The sequence below is a fragment of the Petromyzon marinus genome, chromosome 50 (genome assembly GCF_048934315.1).
Source record: "Petromyzon marinus isolate PM22_M1 ecotype Great Lakes invasive population chromosome 50, UKy_Petmar_22M1.pri1.0, whole genome shotgun sequence".
Taxonomy (NCBI): domain Eukaryota; kingdom Metazoa; phylum Chordata; class Hyperoartia; order Petromyzontiformes; family Petromyzontidae; genus Petromyzon; species Petromyzon marinus.
Genome location: NC_133716.1, coordinates 4,996,276 through 5,017,721, shown reverse-complemented (window position 1 = coordinate 5,017,721; position 21,446 = coordinate 4,996,276). Strand labels below are relative to the sequence as shown.

The following is a 21,446-nucleotide window of genomic DNA, read 5'->3' as shown; positions in this document are numbered from 1 at the left end:
ATTACCTAGGCGCCAGGCAAATGGGCAGCCAAACAGACAGGCTGTTGGCCAGCCAGACACACACAAAGGCAAGAACATCCAGACAGCCAGACACACACACAGACAAGAACATCCAAACAGCCAGACACACACACAGACAAGAACATCCAGACAACAAGACAGCAAGACATCCAGACGTACACACGGACAAGAACATCCAGACAGCCAGACAGCCAGACGTACAAACCGCGCAAGGCAGCTCGGCCCTCCTGTCTAGCACAGGTCAGGGCACGCTCGTTCTCCCACCCGTCCGCCCATCCTCCGCTGCCCGATCCCTCTCACCTTGCTCTTCTTGGCAAACAGCCACAGCTTGGTCTTGGAGCGGCCGACGCTGCCCCGTAAGTCGGGACGTCCGTCGGAGCGCTGTGCCGGCGTCAGCGTGCCGCCTCCACCGCCGCCACCGCCGCCACCGCCGCCGCCGCCGCCGCCGCCTCCGCCGCCTCCGCCGCCTCCGCCGCCCGACGCTTCGGGCCAGGCCTTGCCGATGTACTGGCTGAAGTCCTCAAAGTCGACGTCGCTCGGGCGCTCGAAGCCGGACTTGCACATCTCTATCACGAGCTGAGAGTCCTGCCCCGGGAGAGACGGCAGAGGGAAATGAAGACGGGGGGGGCGGGGGGGGGGCGGTTACGTCGCAGGTGCTGGCTGGACTTTTACAGCCGGTGGCGGTGACGGTGGCCACACTGCACGTGGCGTGGCCTGTACTCCGGCGCTGTGGAGGCAGCAACGGCGGTGAGGGTTGGTGGACGACCGCACACGCAGATGTTGTTTGAAACTCCCTTCCTTCCACCCGTGGGCGTCGAAGAGGAGCCGTACTCCTGGCTGTGCCAGAAGGTGGTGCAGCAAAATGTGGACTAATCGCAATCTGTTTATTCCAGCTGTACGGGGGGGGGGGGGGGGGGGGGCGGGGTAGAGTGTTGCCCCCTCGCGCAAGGCGTGGGTGTTCTCCGGGTGCTGCGGCTTCCTCCCACGTGAATAATAATATTAAACACTTCTTACAAGCGTAATAGAGCCTACATGCGGGTGTGAGTGGACTAGTGGCCACGGGAGGTAATGACAGGGGAGTCAGCCTACAGTGCCAATGCACTAGTGGCCACGGGAGGTAATGACGGGGGTATCGGTTGTGAGTGCGAAGGGATCGGTGGCTACGGGAGGTAATGACGGGGGTATCAGTTGTGAGTGCGAAGGGACTGGTGGCTACGGGAGGTAATGACGGGGGTATCAGCTGTGAGTGCGAAGGGATTGGTGGCTACGGGAGGTAATGACAGGGGTATCAGTTGTGAGTGTGAAGGGACCAGTGGCTACGGGAGGTAATCACGGGGGTACCAGTTGTGAGTGTGAAGGGACCGGTGACTACGGGAGGTAATGACGGGGGAGTCAGCTGTGAGTACGAAGGGACTGGTGGCTACGGGAGGTAATGACGGGGGTATCAGTTGTGAGTCTGAAGGGACTGGTGGCCATGGGAGGTAATGACAGGGGTATCAGTTGTGAGTGCGAAGGGACCGGTGGCTACGGGAATGTTCGAGAAGGGAGCGTGGTCAGGCGACGGAAGAGGACGGTGGAGTCTGCCGGTGGAGCGAGTGTCCAGAATTAGCGAGAGGGTTCGGGAAGGGGGCGTGGCCTCGTGTTGGTATATAAGGGGGAGATGCGCGGAAGACTCGGGTCTGTTGCAGTGGGGGTCTCCGCCTGATGTCCAGTGAACGTGTCGTCAATAAAGTGCCATCTCAAGAGAAGTGCGTCAAGTCGTCATTACACAAGTAAAAGATTAACCGACGCAGGAGCTTCCTGAAAACGAGTCCGATGACGGCTCAATGTGACTCTCCTGGATAAATTAATGATCATTTAGAGCTTTCGTGACTGCAGGGATTCATATTCTTGGTTCATTCGGTAAAGTCACGTAGAAGGGAAACAATAAAATAATAAAAATATAAAACAATAAAATTATTTTTTAAAATTTTCTTGCTGTGGTTTTCACACCTGATGATGATTGCTTGTGTTGCAGTCGAAACGTCGTGAGAATTGTATTGTTTTATATTTTTATTATTTTATTGTTTCCATTCTATGTGACTACCGAAAGAACCAAGGATATAAATAAATTATCATTAAATTGCAAAGCGGGACCATGAGAGATGGCGACGGATTGGGTAGGCCTTCGTCCAGCAGTGGATTGATCATGGCTGACGTATGACGATGACAAAGATCCCCCCCTGTAGCCTGAAGACCGTTGGGGCAAGTGCTGTTAGCGAGTGCATGTGAAGGCCAGCACGGCACACGAGGGGGTGCTTTGGCCAGCACCACGCCCGGCCATCTTCGTCTCCCCAGTATTGACGTTTACCACACCGCAGCAGGTATTCATTTAAGGCTGAGTTGACCTAGGGCAGGTCCAGGAAAAGTTCAGATACCACTTGTCATCGATGTTAGTCGTGGCCTTGAACTGAACTTGCATCGCCGGGTTTGTGGCACAGCTAAGCGCTGTGCAAACCACTCCCCAGACACGCACACACGTCAGTTTAAATATCCGCTCGATAATAACCGGATTATATGTACCTACGCATGTAATAATTAATGTTTATATATACGTATATAGCGCCATTCATGTGATTTGCATCTCAAAACACTGTAGAATTTTGTAATCGCACAGAGGCGAAGAGGTAAAACCGCGTAAGCGCTTGTGGGAAGGAGGCCAGAACCGGCCACTGTCAAAACAATTACCCAGGCTCTGTGGGTCCTACATTGGGATGTTTGGCCACAGCTCAAGTAATCCAGAGAAGCTCCTCCTTGACTGAATGGGCTCTCATTAAAAAAAAAATTCCACGTCATCGGTGGCAAGGCCAACGCCACTGTGGGTTACCCAGCCCTGGACATCTTGTGAACAAAAGAGCTTCATAGCTCATCGTATTTCCTCCAGTATAAACAAATACTCAGATTCTGATCTAATTCTGATTAGTCCCGGTTATCCATGGTTGGGGCTGGTTAGCCATGGTTAGCCCCGGTTAGCTCTGGTTAGCGCCGGTGAGCGCCGGTTAGCCCTGGTCAGGGCCCGGTAGGCGCCGGGGTGCTCGCCCTCACATTGCCGTGGTTGATGGCGTCGGCGGCCCGGGTCATGCCCTCCAGGCACTTGGCGACGATGGGCAACACGCGGCGCTCCGACTCGGCAAACTGCTTCACCGCGTCGCCCAGCCGCACGATGCGGCCCTCCTCCAGCGTCTGCAGACCCTGCGAACGCACGCAGCGGAAAACGCGCGGTTACTCGCGTGCCGACCGGCTGCTTTTGTCTCCCTTGTGCCGATGCTTACTACACACCGCACCAGGTACTCATTTGAGGCGGAGTCGACCTAGGAGCACTCACAAAGACAAGGATTCCCCCGCATAGCCTCAACAGACTGTTGGCGCAAGTGTTATTGTCGCGTAGCACCTATGAAGGCCGGCACCGCGCCCAGACGCCTTTGTCTCCCCAGCGGTGATGTTTACACACCGCACCAGGTACTCATTTGAGGCTGAGTCGACCTAGGGGAGGCCCATGACCGGTTCAGATAATCGTCGCTGGTGTTGGCTGTGAGCGGGAATCGAACTCGGGGCGTTTGGGTTCGCAGCGCAGTGCGCTAACCACTGCACCACCGCTCGGTGTCACCACTTCGTTTTGAACAACACTTTCCAGTTTATTATTATTTTTTACAATGTGTGGCGAAGCGGCGCAGGCTGTGCAGTCTCCCTCTCTCTCCGTCAGATAACCCGTGCCACTAGGAACTGCCCCATGACCTCCCGACCTCCTGGCAGCGAGCCGCATTCTACGCTTCCCGTGACCTCAGAGTTGTACCGAGTGCCGTGGTGATGTCGCCGCAACTTGGAGGGAATCTGTTGGCATTGGGTCATGTTGTTCCCTTTTGATGATGCTGCTGCTGATGATGCTGTTATTGATGATGCTCTTGTTGATGATGATGCTGTTGTTGATGCTACTGTTGATGATGCTGCTGTTGATGATGCTACTGTTGCTGTTGATGATGCTACTGTTGTAACTGCTGTTGATGATGCTGTTGATGATGCTACTGTTGCTGATGATGTTGTTGTAACTGATGTTGATGATGCTCCTGTTGATGATGCTACTGTTGATGATGCTACTGTTGATGAAGTGCTGCTGTTGTAACTACTGATGATAACGACAATGATGATGATGATGACGCTACTGTTGCAACCGCTGATGATGACAATGATGATGATGATGATGCTACTGTTGCAACTGCTGATTATGACAACAATGACGATGCTCCTGTAGACGATGACGACGCTGTTGACGGCGCAGCTGCTTTTGACGACGACGATGATGATGCTGCTGCTGTCGCTGATAATGCTGCGAGTGTAGATGACGTGGCCGCTACTGCTGCTGCTGTTGTTGTCGCTGTTGTTGTTGTTGTGGCTGCGTGCATGGTATGAGACTTGCCTGGAACACTTTGGGCATGACGCCATGGTAGTGTTCCTTTTGCTCCGCGTTGAAGCGCTGCAGCTGCGACGCGTACTCGCTCTTGCTCTCGTCTGCCATCGTGCGCCTCAGCGTCGAGTTCTGCCTCGCCTGAGCGGGAGACGAGAAGCGGTGCGGGGCAAGGGGGGGGGGGGGGGGGCGGCGACAATGGGGAGGAAAGAGGACAAAGAGAGAGGAGGTGGAGTGAGAGAAGGTGGAAAGTGGGGGGAGGGGGCACGTGGAATAGGAGGATGGAGTGGAAGGGTGAGAGATGAAGAAGGGGGATGTGAGGGGGTGAGAGACAGGAGGGACACGAAGAGGTGGAGGGGCAGAGGAAGAGGAGAGGGCGCGTGGGTTAAGAGGAAATTAGAAGGACATTGAGAGGGAGGAGTAAGAGATGGGGACAGGGGAGGGAGGTTTGAGGTGAGAGTTGAAGGGGAGAAAGAGGGGTTGTGGGTGCATGAATAGTAGGAGGAGGAGAGTGAGTGAGTGTGGGATTCCAGATAGAGGAGCAGGGTGCACAGAGGAGTAAGAGATGATGGAGAGAGAGGGGGTGCGTAAGGTTTGGGTGGCTGCTGGTTGAATGGTATGGGTATCTTGTCTCTGTGATTCACGTTGTGACCACAGTAGTCATAGTAGTAGCAATAGAAGAGTGATATGGAGGCGACTGATGTTGAATTTTGTCAAGGGCTTCCTTGGTGGTTAGATGTTAACAACCTCGCCTGGTATACAGGAGGTCGTGGGTTCAATTCCGACCCTGAAACGTGCTGTATATTTGGAATTTGCGTGTTCTCCCCGTGGTCACGTGGACTTTTCTCTGGGATCTCCGTTTTTTCCCCTCCACATTTAGAATCAACATCACGCATTTTAGATTATGTGGCTGGTGTAAATTTCCACACGACAAGCCACTTCGTTGAGCTCTCATTCGTGGCCAGGTTGCTTCTAAAAAAAAAGAGCTCCATATAGCTCGGTAAGAAAAAAAAAACCCCAGTTCAGTTCAAGCGACGTTCACCTTCTCAACGTCGGCTTTGGTGGCATTGATGTCGCAGTCCAGCTTCTCAAAGTTCTGCAGCGACCTCTCCGCCTCCTTGCAGTCGCGCTCAAACTTCTTCTTGCTCTGCGAGGGCAGAAAAAGGAGTTCACGGCGGGGACAAAGGTCCCCGCCGTGTTCGCCTCGACAGGATTGTTCGGGGGCAAGTGCTGCTTGCGAGAAGCAGCAACCACCCTGTGAAGGCCCGGCACGGCACACGAAGGGGGGCGGATGGCCGGCACCACGCCCGGATGGCTCTTTCTCCCCAGCGGTGATCTTTACACACCGTAGCAAGCACTCGTTTTTAAGGCTACTTCGGCCTGGAGGAGGGCCAGGACCAGTTCGGATAATTATCACTGGTGTTGGCTGCGAGTGTGAACTAAACTCTGGTCGCCAGGTTTGCAGTGCAGCGCGCTGACCGCTGCTGCACCAACGCTCCTCACATAAATGCAAAAAGACAAAGATCCCCCGTGTAGCCTCAACAGACTGTAGGGGCAAGTGCTGTTAGTGAGCACCTGTGAAGGCCAGAATGGTACACGAGGAGGTGGGTGGCCAGCACCACACCCGACCGCCTTTGTCTCCCCAGTGGCGATGTTTAAACACCACACCAGGTACTCATTTGAGGCTGAGTAGACCTAGGAGAGGCCCAGGACCGGTTCAGATAATCTCAGATAATCGTCACTGGTGTTGGCCATGAGTGGGAATCGAACCCGGATTGCCGGGTTCATAGCGCAGTGCGCTAACCGCTATACACACACACCACACTGAACAGAGGGGCAGTCAGAGGGGGGTGGGTGGGGGGTGGTGGTGGTGCGAGTCGGGGGTGGTGGTGGTGTGAGTGGGTGGTGGTGTGAGTGGGTTGGTGGTGGTGTGAGTGGGTGGTGTGAGTGGGTGGTGCTGGTGTGAGTGGGTGGTCGTGGTGGTGTGAGTAGGTGGTGTGAGTGGGTTGGTGCTGGTGTGAGTGAGTGGTGGTGGTGTGAATGGGGGTGATGGTGTGGGTGGTGGTGGTGGTGGCGTGAGTGGGGGGTTGTGGTGGTGGTGTGAGTGGGTGGTGGTGGTGTGAGTGGGTGGTGGTGGTGTGGATGGTGTGGGTGGTGGTGTGGGTGGTAGTGTGGGTGGTGAGTGGTGAGTGGTGTGGATAGGCGGTGGTGGCAGTGTGAGTGGGTGGTAATGGTGGTGGTGTGAGTGGGTGGTGGTGGTGGTGTGGGTGGTGGTGATGGTGTGAGTGGGTGGTGGTGGTAGTGTGACTGCGTCGGTTACCGTCTCCATTTGCTTGAGGCAGCTCTCCACATGGTGCTGAGCCTTTCGGCCATCGTGAACCAGCTGCAGAGAGAAACACGATGGTGAGAGACCGGACAGATCCTGGAACACTCTCCAGCGGGGTAGCACCGCAGCATCCCTCGTGCCACGTGGCAACAAGGGGCCTGGGTTCGATTCCCGACTCGGGCGCCCTTTCTGCGTGGAGATTGCATGTTCTCCCCCTCTTCTGCAGAATGTGAGTGTAATTGAGTGAGTTGGTGTGAGGGAGAGTGTGTGAGGGAGAGTGTGTGTGGAGTTTGTATGGGGGAGCGGTAGTGTCGCGGTTAGCGCGCTGCGCTACGAACCCGGCGGCCCGAGTTCGATCCCCGCTCACAGACAACACTTGTGACGATTATCTGAACCGGTCCTGTACCACCCCTAGGTTGACTCAGCCTCAAATGAGTACCCTGTGCGGTGTGTAAACATTGCCACTTGGGAGAAAAAGGCGGCTGGGCGTGGTGCTGGCCACCAACCCCCTCGTGTGCCGTGCCGGCCTTTATAGGTGCTCGCTAACAGCACTTGCCCCAAAAGTCTGTTCAGGCTGTACAGGCGATCTTTGTCTTCGTTTGGAGTTTTTATGTTCTCCCACCCGCACCCCCCCCCCCTCTCTGTTTAGCATGGATTTCTGCTGGGTTCTCCGGTTTCTTGCCACAGCAAAAACAAAACCCCAATGCAATGTCAACCGGTGCTGGACCGAAACATCCCAATGCTAAAAAGTGTACCTGAAAATTACTCAATTGGGGATCACACTCAGCAGCAGCAGCAGCGTCACAAACCCTGCTGCAAAAAACTTGGCAGGACCCTCCTGCAAAAGAGTCTTGAGACTCAGTGAGGCTTTTCAGGGTAAGCAAGCGTAGCAGTAATTGCTTTGTGTCATCCCAAGAGTAATTTTTTGCAGGGATTTTTTTTTGTTAATTGGCGGAATTATTTTTTTCCAAATGAGACCACGACACAGGTCCACAGTGGTGTCCACTATATGAACGTTGAACTTTTTTCGCACCGTACGTCACCAACCGTGCTAATCGGATGTGCGGGGGAAGGACAACGAGAAGCTTGGTAGGAAAAAAAGTTGTTCTCGTTGATACCACCGTCCAACGGTGAGGTCGTCAAACTAAACAGTGGACGGCGACATCGATGATGAAAGAACACAACAGCGCGTAGCGATAACCGCCCGGTATGCAGGAGGTCGTGGGTTAGATCCCAACCCTGGTGCCTGCTGTATATTTGGAGTCTGCGGTGTCTCTCTCCTCGTGGTCACGTGGATTTTTCCGTGGGTCCTCTGATTTTTGCCTCCGCATTTAAAATAAACACCACACGTTTAAGAGTATTCGGCTGCTATAAATGTCCACATTGATAAGCCACTTCGTCGAGCTATCATTTGTGGCCAGGTAGCTTCTGAAAAATAGCTACATACCTCAGTGGGCCTTACCTGGTAAATAAAGATCATGTTAAGAAAAAAAATTGTTTAATCAGCATTAATCAGGGCGGCCGCCGAATTCAAACCGCCGTGAAGCTCCGCAAGTAGCGAGCGACCGATCGAGACGGATGGACGTGCACGCGGCACCCGCGGCGACGTACGGCTTTGCGCTGAGCCTTGAGCTCCTGCGTGTAGCGCAAGAGCTCCACCACCACGGCGCCCGATAGGCACTCTCCCACCACCTCGCGCTGACCCGCGTAGTCCGTCAGCTCGCTAAGCACCGCCAGGAACGCTCGGCACGATGAGAACCTGCGTGGGGGGGCAGTGGCGGGGAGGTGCGGGAGAGGGGGTGGCAGGGGGAAGGAGTGGGGGGGGGGAGCAGACGGAAAGACAAGCACAGGAGGAAGGAAAGAGGAGGAGATATGGCAGAGTTACAGGGCAGGCGTGAACAGGAAGCGAGTCTAACGGTGGAGGGATGCGCTTACACAGGGTGATCCATGTAGGCAAAGGCGCAGCCCTGCAATTGCTCACTCTCGCCTCCGCTGGCGGAAGGGCCTCCGCTAGACGGAGCTCTAGAGGGAGCCCCTGCAGGTTCTTTCGGTAAAGTCACGAAGAAGGGAAATAATAAAAGAATAAAAATAAAACATCATATAACGGCTGCTTGCGTTGTGGCCGAAACGTCGTGAGAATTTTATTATATTATGTTTTATTTTCATTATTTTATTATTTCCCTTCTACGTGACTTTACTGAAAGATACTCTTTGGTTCTATTCGGTAAAGTCACGTAGGTAAAAAATAAAACAACAACAATCACGATGTTTCGGCCACAACACAAGCGGCCTTCATCAGGTGAAGGGACCAAACTGTCCAGCGGATAGCGTTGGAGTGAACAAAGCCAAGCGCTGGTCGCCTCCTTTTAAGCTGTGAGGGGGTAAACAGTACACACCTTGACAAAGGAAATTAGCATAAAACGTACTACTGACAGAGCTTGGAATTAGCATAAGAAGATAATACACCACCTTGGAAGTTTGGAGTGCCACTACTAGAATAAATATACTGTACCATTGAAAATTAGTTTAATGTTTGGTTCGATTTAGAACATCTTTCCAATGGTTGCTTAATTTGAAACCATCTTCTCGGTTGAAATTGTGTCTGTGTTTGTAAATCTGAATTGCCTCGTGGACAAATCTCTGATGATAACCTGTCGGTTTGCAAAGGACCTTGGTATCGGAGAAAATTTTATCGTGATCACCCACAGCGTTGTAACAATGATCAGCTACGGCAGAATAATTCGTTCTGCCGTGTTTCAAATCTGATTTGTGCTCGCGAATTCGGTCAGAGACATGTCGTTTCGTCTCCCCGATATAGCAATCACCACAAGTGCAGCTCAATTTGTAAACCCCGGGGTACTGTAAGTCAGGAATGACATCCTTCACGGATGGGATCAGGTCACGGATTTTGTGTACTGTATTGAATCGGACCAGGATCTTGTGTTTGTTTAGAATTTTGGAGATCTTTTCAGTAACGCCTGCTATATATAGTAGTGTGATGGTGTTGACCGGAGTATCAAGTGGTTGTTTCTGTATGGAGCGAGAAACAGCTTGGCGGATGGTACGGTCAGAGTATCCGTTTCTCTTGAGGGCCAGATGTACGTGTTTTAATTCACTGGCCAGGTGGTGTTGGTCCGAAATGCAATGAGCCCTGTGGTATAACGTTTACCGAAAGAACCAAGAATATGAATCTCTGATCTACTTCACGCCATACCATGAACTGTCACGTCACCATATCGCGGTGACCCTCTTGCCCTGTGTCCTGTTCCATCACCGCCCTCACTTGCCCACTCGCACGCCAACTCTCTCGTTCGCTCGCTCACTCATTCACTCGCCTGCTCACTTTTTCGCTCGCACACTGACACGCACACTCACTCGCTCACCCATTCCCTCACTCGCTCGCCCGCTCGCCCGCTCACTCGCTCACTCACTCACCTGCTCGCCCACTCACCCACTTGCCCACGCACTCGCTCGCCCACTCATTCGCTCGCCCGTTCACTCATCCACTCACTCGCTTGCTACCTTGCTCACACACTCACTCGCCCACTAGCCCACTCACTTGCTCGCCCACTCACTAACCCACTCACTCGCTTGCTACCTTGCTCACACACTCACTCGCTCGCCCACTTGCTCAATCACTCAATCATTCACCCACTCGCTCGCTTACTACCTTGCTCACGCACTCACTCACTCGCCCACTCCCTCGCTCACGCACGCCCTCCTCCTTCACCTGTACTCATCCTCGTCCTTCGAGTTGCGTTTCGGCTGATATTTCTTCACCAGGCTCCTGAGCGGAAACAACGCGGACACATCGCGTCAGCGGGTCGCAGAAGGAAGATCGGACGGCACGAACGCAAAAACCGCCTCTTGTCTCGTAGCCACCTGGCAGAGGTGTAACGGTCCCATAGATTTCTCAATCATTGTCGAAACCTTAAGCATCGCGCTGCGTGCACCGGATCACGCGCACCACAATCCACTCGTGACAACGGTCACGGGCACCTCGTTAATGAGCCAGATCGGGTGGCTCGCTAACGCGACAAGAGCTGACGATGCGTTAAACTATTTAAAACTGACCTGAACAATTTTTTTTTTGGCTAAGTCCGCGAATTAAATGCTAATTTTTATGCTAATTCAAGGCACCTTGATTCCTCTCACACAGCTTAAAGGTCGCGGTCTGAGCTTAGCTGTGTTCACTCCAGCGCTGTCCTCGAGACAGTCTGGTCCCTTTACCTGATGAAGGCCGCTTGTGTCGTGGCCGAAACGTCGTGATTTTTTGTTGTTTTATTTTTTACCTACGTGACTTTAACGAATAGAACCAAAGAGTAAGAATGTTTTTTTTTTATTTTATCAGGTAAGGGACCACTGAGCTATGTAGCTCTTTTTCAGAAGTGACCTGGCCCCAAATGATAGCTCAATGAATCATGTGGAAATTTATAGCAGCCAAATACTATAAAACGAGTGTTTTGAAATGTGAAGGGAAAAAACCGGAGGGCCCGGAGAAGAATCCACACGACCATGGGTAGAGAGACGCGCAAACCTCCTGTATACTAGGCGAGGTAATTAACATCTCCTAGCCACCGTTGCGCCCCACCGTTAACGCCTGACGATGCTGGGTGTGATCTCCGGCGAGTATCAAATTATAAAAATGTTTTTTTTTCGCTTAGGCTTTTCAATGTTGCTCCCTCCACAGGTTTAGCTCAACAAACAATTCAATTGGCACATTCGCCCACGTGACAACTTGATTTGACTGGCTCTGGCAGGTGGAGTGGAGGGTTATACTGTAGTACATGTGCTGAACTTCTTTCACATCGTACGTAGCCAACCGGAGGTGCGGGGGGAAAGACAACAAAAAGCAATTAATAATGTACCTTACACATTATCGTCCCAAAATAAATGAGTTGATTTACGTGACTCCAGCAGCCACTAGGGGCGTTACAATGTATGACTACGTTAAAATAAATTAATTCCAGAGTCGCTGGGTGGCGCGAAAGTCAGAGAGCGTTGAGCTGCCACCACTGAGAGCCGAGTTTCGAATCCAGGTTTTCAGCAACTGCCTGCGACTGGGGTTCTTTAAGCATCGTGGGTTTATAGTCTCGGCCAATTGATGGTCTCAACAAATGCACACACGAAAAAAAAAAAACCCATCATAAATAATCTAGTTCTGCAATTAATATGGCCAACATTTCACCTCTTGAGAATTAAAAAGGTCGCAGAAAGGATCTCAGAGGTAGCTCTGTGATACCTGCTTCCACTGGCGATTCTCTGACAACATGGGAGGGGGTCGCACCGCCCCTGCGAGATTTGCGAACGGATTCTTCGTCAAAGGTAGCACGGTCGCGATAAAGCTGCGGGGAAATTTTTTTTTAAAGTTTTTTTTCTTCCACTAAATCAAATTTAGCTCTGGAGGCAAACCGCGCCCCCCTAGAAAAGGAGACCCCCCCCCCCCCCCGTAGAGTCTGGCTCGAATAACACGCAGACAGTCTCATCTGTCACAGGCAAAAATAAAATGTATAAATACCTTCAACGATTAATAATATTTAGGAAGCACAGGAGGAAGGGTTGGTGGCTCAGGCATCTACATACTTTGAGCCAACACCGCCGAGACCCCGAGTTCAACTCCAGGTATCAGCCACTGCCTGCGATTATACCGGGGTTTTCTCTGGGACACAATATCCCGGGGGGCTGTTGCCCGCAGACACGGGGTGGTGCGCTACCAGCTGACAACGTTTCATCGCACGCTCAGGAACGATGTCGAGGAGCGCGACCGAAGGCCGATCCGCGGAAACCGCAAACACGAACGCCGTAGGACGCGACGTGCGGCGGTTTCGTTTTTTCCCCGGGAAGGCACCACCAGAGCACGGTGACCTTCCCCCCGCGTCGGCTGCCGCTGAGAATATTTCACATTGCTCATTAGTGCGCAGTCGCAGTGACCTTTAGCGATGTTATTGTTACCGTTACAGCTGCGTTTGAGCGAGCGGCACCTTCCATCGCTCGTGACCCGCGCGCGCGCTGCGTAATCACGGCGCCGATCAACGTGAGCGTTAATCGTAAATCGGCGTCCCTTTAAAAATGAAACGGCTAATATTATTTTTAATTAAACTAAACCATTAAACTATAAACGAAACAAATGTTTTTTTGTTTTATTTTACCAGGTAAGGCCCACTGAGCTATGTTTAGCTCTTTTTTTAAGAAGCGACCTGGCCACAAATGATAGCTCAACGAAGTGGCTTGTCACGTGGAAATATGCAGCAGCCAAATACTCTAAACGCGTGACGTTGAGTCTAAATGTGAGGGGAAAACCAGAGGATCCAGAGAAAACACTCACGCGACCATGGGGAGAGAGACTTCAAATATACAGCAGGGGGCCAGGATCGGGATCGAACCCACGACCTCCTGTATACCAGGCGAGGCAGTTAACATCTCCTAGCCACTGTGGCGGCCACGGTGGCACAGATGACGCATGTTACGATAACCGCGTCGGCCGACTGCGAGCACTGAATGGCAAAACACTGAAAAGCAGCTGCTGTGCCGTAAACACTATGGAGTGACTGTAAACACACGGTGGGGGGGGTGGCACATTGTATGGAGTCAAACAATGAATGAGGAACTTGAATTTCGCAGTCAAGGAAAGCCACCTGGGAGCTGCCTCTGGGGTCCCCGCCAGTGACCTCATTTCCAACTCAGTCAGGGGGGGTAGCAACTTTCCCCAACCCGCCCTGCCACTGACGGCGATGCTCATCGCCACGACAGCGGTGGGGCAGGCGGGTGGGGGGGGCGGTGCGCGACGCAGCGGCAGCGCGGCCGCGAGAAACATACGCGGCGGTTCGGCTAAAACGTGGACCGGAACACAGGATCTCAGCGGGTGCCAGCTCAGCCGCTGTGACCTCCGAGCCGGCCGGCCAGCCAGCCAGCCGCCGTTGTGAATGAGCGCTGTTTTGTGCGAAGAGAGACACAGAGGGCCGGATTCTCATCTTCACCAACGTTCATTTTTTGTCCAATTTTTTTTTTATTGGGGGCAGCGGCGGATGGTGGAGGGGGGGGGGCGATGTGCAGATGTTTCCATTACCAACAGCGGGGGTGGCGGGGCAGGGGGAGGGGGGCAAGTCGCCAAGGCAATGTGTTTTGGCAATTTTCGTCGAGATGTGGGAGTGGCTCGGAGAGTTCGTTCGACTTGGTGGGGATTAAAGCCTTGGAGCATCGATAAACCCGGCGCCCGGCACTTCCATGCGGACCGTACAGGGAAACAACAGGGCGCTATCGATGCCACCCTTCATAACATTAATAAATATAATGAATAATAATAAATTATATTCATGACGCGCACGTATTTAACGAATCGGAAGCATTGTTCGATCAAGAACTCGGGAGGCAGGAGCCGAAGCTCAGAGACCTTGGCATGTCACCCAGAACAGGCAAGCTCCTGGACAGGTGAGAAGCCTGGACAGGTGAGATCCTGAACAGGCAAGAAGCCTTGAGCTGCTGCCTGAAGGTGGATGATGATGATGATGGTGTTGGCGCCTGGGTGCTGCTGGCGCGCATAAATGCCGCGGGAGAGAGAGCGCTCCGCCGGGCTGTGCGTGGTGCTCGGCGAGAGCCGGCGGGGGGGGGGGGGGGGGGCGGGGACTGTACCGTAGCTGCTTGGCGTATCCGATCTCGATCTCGGCGCGCTCCTTCACGAACTTGGAGAAGCGTTCGAGGAACTCCACGCCCCACAGCGTGTGCCGCTCCACGCCCTCAAACTGATCCTGCACACGCGTCACGCACGCGCCGAGGCAAGGGGGAAGAAAAATCATGCACGCGCTCGGGATTCCGCAACGCTCTCCGACACCCGTTTGCCGCTCGCCCGCGCAAGCGTTTGGTCGGCGGCGACCGCCCAAGCGGTGGCGCTCACGTCGGCAGGAAGGCGGTGCCAGGGGCTGGTGACACCCTCGGCCTCGCACAGCCCACGGCACCTGCAGGGTTATGTCCCGTGACCTGCCGCCAGTGGGCCCTCGACACTTCACGCGACAGCGCTCGAAGGGCACGCAGCCTGGCACAAGCGCCGCGGTGACGTTACCGCCACTTAGTCAGCGAAAGGCGGTTGTTGTCGTTGGCCTAATCAAAAAGGAAAAAAATATATATACATGACAGGCGATGTTTCGGGAAATGGTCCTTCTTCATAGCACCATAAATTGTGCTTGTGGACCACTGCCAATGCAGCATCGCCGAATACTCTGTTTAGTTCCAAACGTTAGCGGCGACTTGCGTGACCGCGACACGCAAACTTTAACGGCGTGTGTGACGCATCGACGAGGAGTGGGAGGGTTGGGCGCCTTGTCTCTTTGATTTTTGTCCTCCCGGAGGTTGATAAATATTACATCCACCGCCATTGAATAATGGATCCCCCCCCCCCCCCCCCGATTAATATGGAGTCGTAATGCACTCAAAGCGATGGGCTCTGCATCCACTGCGATGTCCAATAACTGGAGGGGGACAAAGGATAAATAAGTCTGAGCAGTGTTCATTTACAACCGCGCCACGAGTAAACCACTCCGGTTAATACTGTGGTGTATTAACCACGAAGACACGGAGTCGTCCACTTCACAGCAGCCAGCCGTTAAAGATTCATAAAGATCCCGTGAGGTTTAAAAAAAAAAAGGACGAAGGAGACCACTACGTGCCGGTGCGGTGTCGCGGTCCCAAACGCGTGGCCTAATTTTAAAAATGGTCTTCATATTATTTACCTGGAAGACACAGAGTGACATTGTCGTCGTCGTCATCCCCCCCCCCTCTCTACTGTGAAACAATCAGAGAGACTCCACTCGTCTGTGACATACACACAGCGGCTTCCTTCGCGCCATAAGGCTCGCCGCGATTACCAAATTTACATGTGGCACGGTCACAATAAAGCGAAATCGAAAGAGCAACGCGGCTTCCGTGAGCAGCGCCCGAGTTACGACGAGCGAGCGACTCGAGGTCGTGCGTACAAAGCACCGGCTGGACCCAGGGGGTCGGCAACCTTGCGGCTCCGGAGGCCCGCACGCGGTGGCTCTTGAAGGACCGCATCGGGACATTATTTAAGGGCCGTCGCTCCCGTATTCACCACGTGCATCGCGGCCCTTCAAACGCTGCGGTCGAAAAAAATGTCTCTCCTTGTTGTTTTGGTTTGCCGACCCCCTGGGGCTAGAGGCACGGTCGCGGCGGTCTCGATTTTTGCGCGGGAAGATGCGCTCGCTCGCGCCACTACCTGAAGAAAGGCCTCCACTGGAGGGGAGCTGTAACGGGCGTGTTTCTTTAGCCTACTCCTCCACGCTTGCCAGCCGTCTTGGAAGAGGTGGGAATATCCCACCGTTTGGTCCACCGCACGCGACCTGCCAATCGACTGACCGTGGATGAACCGTCTTAAAACTATACTCTTTGGTTCTTTTGGTAAAGTCACGTAGGTATAAAATTAAATAAATTACACTTATCTTATTAAAAATTAAATTTAACTTATTTTATTTTATACCTACGTGACTTTACCGAAAGAACCAAAGAGTATGGATCCCTGCTGAGTAGGCACAGATGGTCGGTGGAGGGTGGGGGGGTTTAAGAAAACTGCACCATTGTTCTAAATGCCGGGCCAGGAGATGGAATCAAACTGGTACCTTCTTAATTTTCAAGTTCATTGAGCTCGCTATTAAACAGTTTATTTTTTTTTTTACCAGATAAGGCCCAACTGAGCTATTTAGCTATTTTTCAGAAGCGACCTGGCCACAAAATGAGAGCCTAATGGAGTGGCTTATCACGTGGAAATCTATGACAGCCAAATACAGTACTCTAAACACGTGTTTTTTTGTTCCATTACAGCACTGCGGCAGCATCCCTCGGCATAAGGTACAGAACACTATTATTACAGTCCTAGCTAGAGCCGGCATACTGGGCCAGAGGTCACAGTTCACGTGGGGAGAGTTCCTTAGCAACATCGCCGTGTAACGATCCTCGGGTTTTCTGTGTCAAAGCTCGACACTGCGGAGTGGCGGAGGGTTTGGGGGGTGAGGGGGGGAAGCGGCGGTGGTGGTGGTAGTGGCAGCCTGAGTACAAGCCGCGAAAATTAAACGCATCTGGACGGCCGCTTCCTGGACGTGCGGCGGGGAGGCCAGAAGCGCGGCAGCCAGAAGCAGCGGGGAAGCGGCGGGGAAGCACACGCGCACAGGAAGCAAGGCCGAACCCAGCCATTGTTTGTCCGTCGATGTGTGCAGTAGCGTAGGAGTCTTTCTGCAGGCTGAGCGGACGAGATGTACATTCAAGTGTCTTGTCTGGATGAGCATTGGGAGCCCGTGTCAGAGAAAATGTGATCTCCCCTGGAACTACGTGCGCCCCAAGGAATAAATACTTGCTTCACCCCCAAGGAATCAATATTCTGGAATATCAGCGCGTAGGATTTTGCAGTTTGCTATTATTTTTGTCACTGTTGTTCACCCACGGTGGCAAGATGTTAACTAGCTCGCCGAGTACACAGACGGTTGTGGGTTTGATCCCGTGCCTGACGCCCGTGTATCTGGAGTGTGCGTGTTCTCCCCGTGATCGTGGATTTTCTCTGGGTCCTCCGGTCCTTCCCTCCACATCTCGAAACATGCATTTACAGTAATTGCCTGCTATAAATTTCCACACGATAAGCCACTTCGTTGAGCTATCATTTGTGGCCAGGTTGCTCCTGAAAAAGAGCTGCACAGCTCAGTGGGCCTTCCCTGGAAAAAATAAAAACAGTTTGTCTTTGTACCCAGGGAAAGCCACGCCGACTCTCATGACTTTTTTTCAGGAAAGTCCTGCCAAGTTGTATGAAGTAGGGTGGGAGGACGGTGGGGAGAGACGCTTGCTACCTGTGATCCCGGCTGAGCAATTTACGGAGTCAAATTATTTTTTTACGTGGCAAAGTTAGACCACGATGGCCTGACGCTTACCGAATGACGCCACGGGGATCTTTAAACGCCCACTGCGAAGCAGAAGTCGCGCGCAGTACTTTGCTATTCATCTCCTAACACACCCGCGATGGTATAACCAGTGCGGCCTGGCGTATTCGAACCACTAACCTCTGCAAATGCAAAGCGGTGAACGCTCCACCTCGGGGCAGCGCCACCGCCCCAAAGGAGCAGAGCAGCACCAACATGCTTTGTAATTAAACGCATAATTTGGTGATGCTGCTGCTACTACTACCAAATAGCGCAGTTGTCTATGTATGGTAAGAAAGAAGTTCTACATATATCCATACAATGGTGCACACGCACAATTATCCAATAACACCGTGGCATTAACAGGAAAAATAAAGACCTTGTGCAAGGGGACAACACTATCCCCGTACAGGTGCAAACAGATGGCAATTAGTTCACTTTGCTGTACCGCCCTCTACTAGCAGAGCCAGGAGTATGGCTCTTTCTCGATGCCCACGGGAGAAGTGTTTCAATTCCCATCTGTTCGATGATCCACCAACCCTCGCTGCTGCTGCTGCCTCCACTATGCTAGACTACAGGCAGCCACGTGTAGTAGCTTAGCCGCCATCATCAGCACCAGCACCACCGCCCAGCCGACGTTGATTTTGGCATCAACATCACCCGGGGGTCGCGGCCTGTGATGCCCGGCACTGCCGATCGCGCTAAGAAAAAGAGCTTGGCGGCTCATCGGATTCCTCCGGCCTTAATAAAGATCCCGAAGCTTGACTCACGCGACAGGGATGGGTGACATTGCCCAGTCGCCACGACCTCCCCCGTAGGCGCTACGGGGCTGACCGCGGAACAGATTTCGCCAAATGTTCAATGAAGCGTCCGTCCCCCCTCCCCACTCAGTGGAGCAGGAAGACGGCAAAAGGGCCCCCCCCCCTCCACCGCGGGCAGATGGGTTGGTGGGGGTACATTGCCCTGAGGGCACTCGTGTTTATTTACAATACGCATACAAAGACAAAGACCGCCCGTATAGCCTTTAGCAGACTGTTTTAACGGGCAAGTGCTGTTAGCGAAGTAGCACCTTTGAAGGTCGGCACGGCACAACGCCCGGCCGCCTTTGTGGCGATGTTCACACACCGCGCCAAGTACTCATTTGAGACCGAGTCTACCTAGGTGAGACCCAGGGCCGGTTCAGATAATCCTCACCGGTGTTCGCCGTGAGCGTGGAATCTAACTCGGGTCGCCGGGGCGAGTAGCGCTGGGCACTGGCCGCGACACCGTCGCTCCACACCACCGCCCACACACACCCCAAAGGTCAACGATCTCCTGTATAGACTCGGATGCCACAGGCGCAAGTGCTGTTCGCGAGCACCTATTAAAAACACACCGACACATTTGTATAGCGCCATCGGGGCCCTTTAGACATGTGCTCAACAACTGATTTAAAAAAATAAAACCTACATAAACACACGCGCACAAAGGAGCTCACTGTAGCCTACCAGACTGTTTGGACAACCGCTGTTAGCAAGCACCTATTAAGGCCCGGTATGATACTCAAGGCGGTGGTGTGCCCAAACCATTCCCGGCCACCTTTGTCTCCCCTTTGCTTGCTTGCTTATGTTTACATACTACACCGGGTACACATATAAGTGTGTCCACCTACACTTGTGTGAGTGTATGCCAACGCCTGCGCGTGCGCCAACAGGGATCTGTGTGTGTCTGCACGTATCTGTCTGCGTGGGTGCGCGCGCCTACACGTGCGTGCGCGTGCGTACATGTGTGTGCGCCTACACGTGTGTGCGTGTGCCTGCATGCGTCTGTGTGCGTGTGCATGCGCTTACACGTGTGTGCGTACGCGCGCTTATTAAGGCTATACGGGGGATCTTTGTCTTGCACGGCTGCATGCGTGCCCGTGTGACTGCACTGCTGCGCGAGTGTGACTGCACGTGTGAGCGTGTGCGTGTGTGCGCCTGACTGCGCATGTGCAACCGACAAAGAACATCTGGTGGGAGTGAGTCACACGCCATGATGTCAAGCGAGACCCTTTGCCAAGAAAAATATCTCAAAATTAGTATTCATCCGGAAGGGTGCCTCTCACAGGACCAACACTGAGCCTGAATTGTCGAGAAGAAGAGGAGGAGGTGAAAGTGAGCTGATCCACATGGACTTGGGACACAGACAAGCGAGTAACACGCGAGCCACGCGTGGACCCGGTTTGCGTAGCAGCCAATGCTGGAGGTCAAAGCCAGGGTTAGAGGTGAGAGGTAGGGGGGTGCGGAGTGTAGGGGAGGAGGGGGTGAACATTCGGACGTTGGCTATGGGAGGAGGGGGTGGGGGTGGTGGGATTAAGTGGATGTGAGGTTAAGGGTAGGGGGGTACAAAACAGGGGGGGAGGGGGGTGTAGTGTTAATGGGTCTTAAAGTGGGGGACGACGACGACTAACAACTGGCCTATAAGGGGGCCCCTTTTGGTGAGAGCATAATTATGGGTGTGTTGCTCCTGCAGGGGGTACGTGCACACAAGTAAGAGTGTATTTACTGGGAAGGCTCGAGAGAAGCAACACGCCAGAGTAAGGGGCCGTCCATAAATGACGTCACGTACCTAGGGGGGGGGTCAGACATTTGTGACGAGGGGGGGGGGTTGAGAAATGTGACGTCACATCAAGATGCGCAACTTTAAATAAATATAGACAACACGTTATACTTAATTAAATATACTTTTTAATAAATGTTTTCTCCTACAACATCAGAATGCAGCGCCACATTAGATACGCTCTACAATGACAATAGTTTAAAGCGATTTGAAGCATGTTTTATTTTGGGGGGGGGGGGGCAGAGCTTTGTGACGTCATATTTGAGGGGGGGGGGGTCTGACTTTTTGTGACGCCGTGTGACGAGGGGGGGGGGGAGTCAAAAATCGTCCAAAATCGCGTGACGTCATGTATGGACGGCCCCTAACAGACCGTTGAGGCAAGTGCTGTTAGCGAGTAGCGCCTGTGTAGGTCGTGGACGAAAACTACTACTACAGCAGCCGAAGAAGCAGCGTCGATCGCCGGGCACCCATACCACGAGCTTGCGTACTTAAACAAACACTGCTGGATGGTATTGGTGCAATAAGCAATGTGGCCGGTGGACGAAACATTGTTTGTGTACCACGCAACTTATTTTTTCTTCTGATGAACAAGTCCCCCCCCCGATAGATTAGATGGGAGTGCTCTTGCCAATAACATCTGGCACGCCCGGCAGTCATTTGTTTAACACGCTCCGGACTCTGCTGATGAGACTCCGGAGCTCGAAACCGGTCCGGAGTTTTGCTTCGTTATTGTTCCGGAGTGCCGTGTGACCGATGGACTAACAACACATTTTTAATCCATACAAAGTGAGACACAGCGCAAAATTGCGCTGTATATTTGTTATTACCCGAAAATGAGCAAGGATTATCGTTAGATATGTGGCCGACATTCCGTGAGAGTAATATTCCACTCCTACGGAATGCGTGCCAAGGAATTCTCCCACCCCTCCCACCCCCGAACTCTCCCCTAAGAGAATCTCAACAACGCACGGTTACCCTACAGTTGCTATCGCGTTACATAAAAGCTTCTGATCCTAATTACGCATAACCAATGCGACCCGTGGCAGTGTGGCTGTTGACAGGAAGCGGGCTGTGCGGAGGAAGTCGACGCCGGAGTTTTAACTGAAGGGCCAACGTGGCTCTGTTGTCATCCCGCATCTCCACGGGACCGGTGCCGCCAAAAGGGGTG

At 53.0% G+C, this 21,446-nt stretch overlaps 1 protein-coding gene across 5 annotated transcripts in view; it reads right to left on the bottom strand.

Moving 5' to 3' along the window:
• Window positions 1–21,446, bottom strand: part of LOC116953199 (formin-binding protein 1-like) — a 76,453-nt gene that overhangs the window by 23,095 nt on the left and 31,912 nt on the right. For all 5 annotated transcript variants that reach the window (XM_076074812.1, XM_076074813.1, XM_032973155.2 and 2 more), the window contains exons 2-9: window positions 14,418–14,533; window positions 10,519–10,575; window positions 8,400–8,547; window positions 6,783–6,845; window positions 5,505–5,609; window positions 4,475–4,603; window positions 3,106–3,252; window positions 322–606 (exon numbers count right to left, since the gene is read on the bottom strand). In XM_076074812.1, coding sequence (XP_075930927.1) covers window positions 322–606; window positions 3,106–3,252; window positions 4,475–4,603; window positions 5,505–5,609; window positions 6,783–6,845; window positions 8,400–8,547; window positions 10,519–10,575; window positions 14,418–14,533 — 1,050 coding nt within the window. The remainder of the gene's footprint in view (window positions 1–321; window positions 607–3,105; window positions 3,253–4,474; window positions 4,604–5,504; window positions 5,610–6,782; window positions 6,846–8,399; window positions 8,548–10,518; window positions 10,576–14,417; window positions 14,534–21,446) is intronic.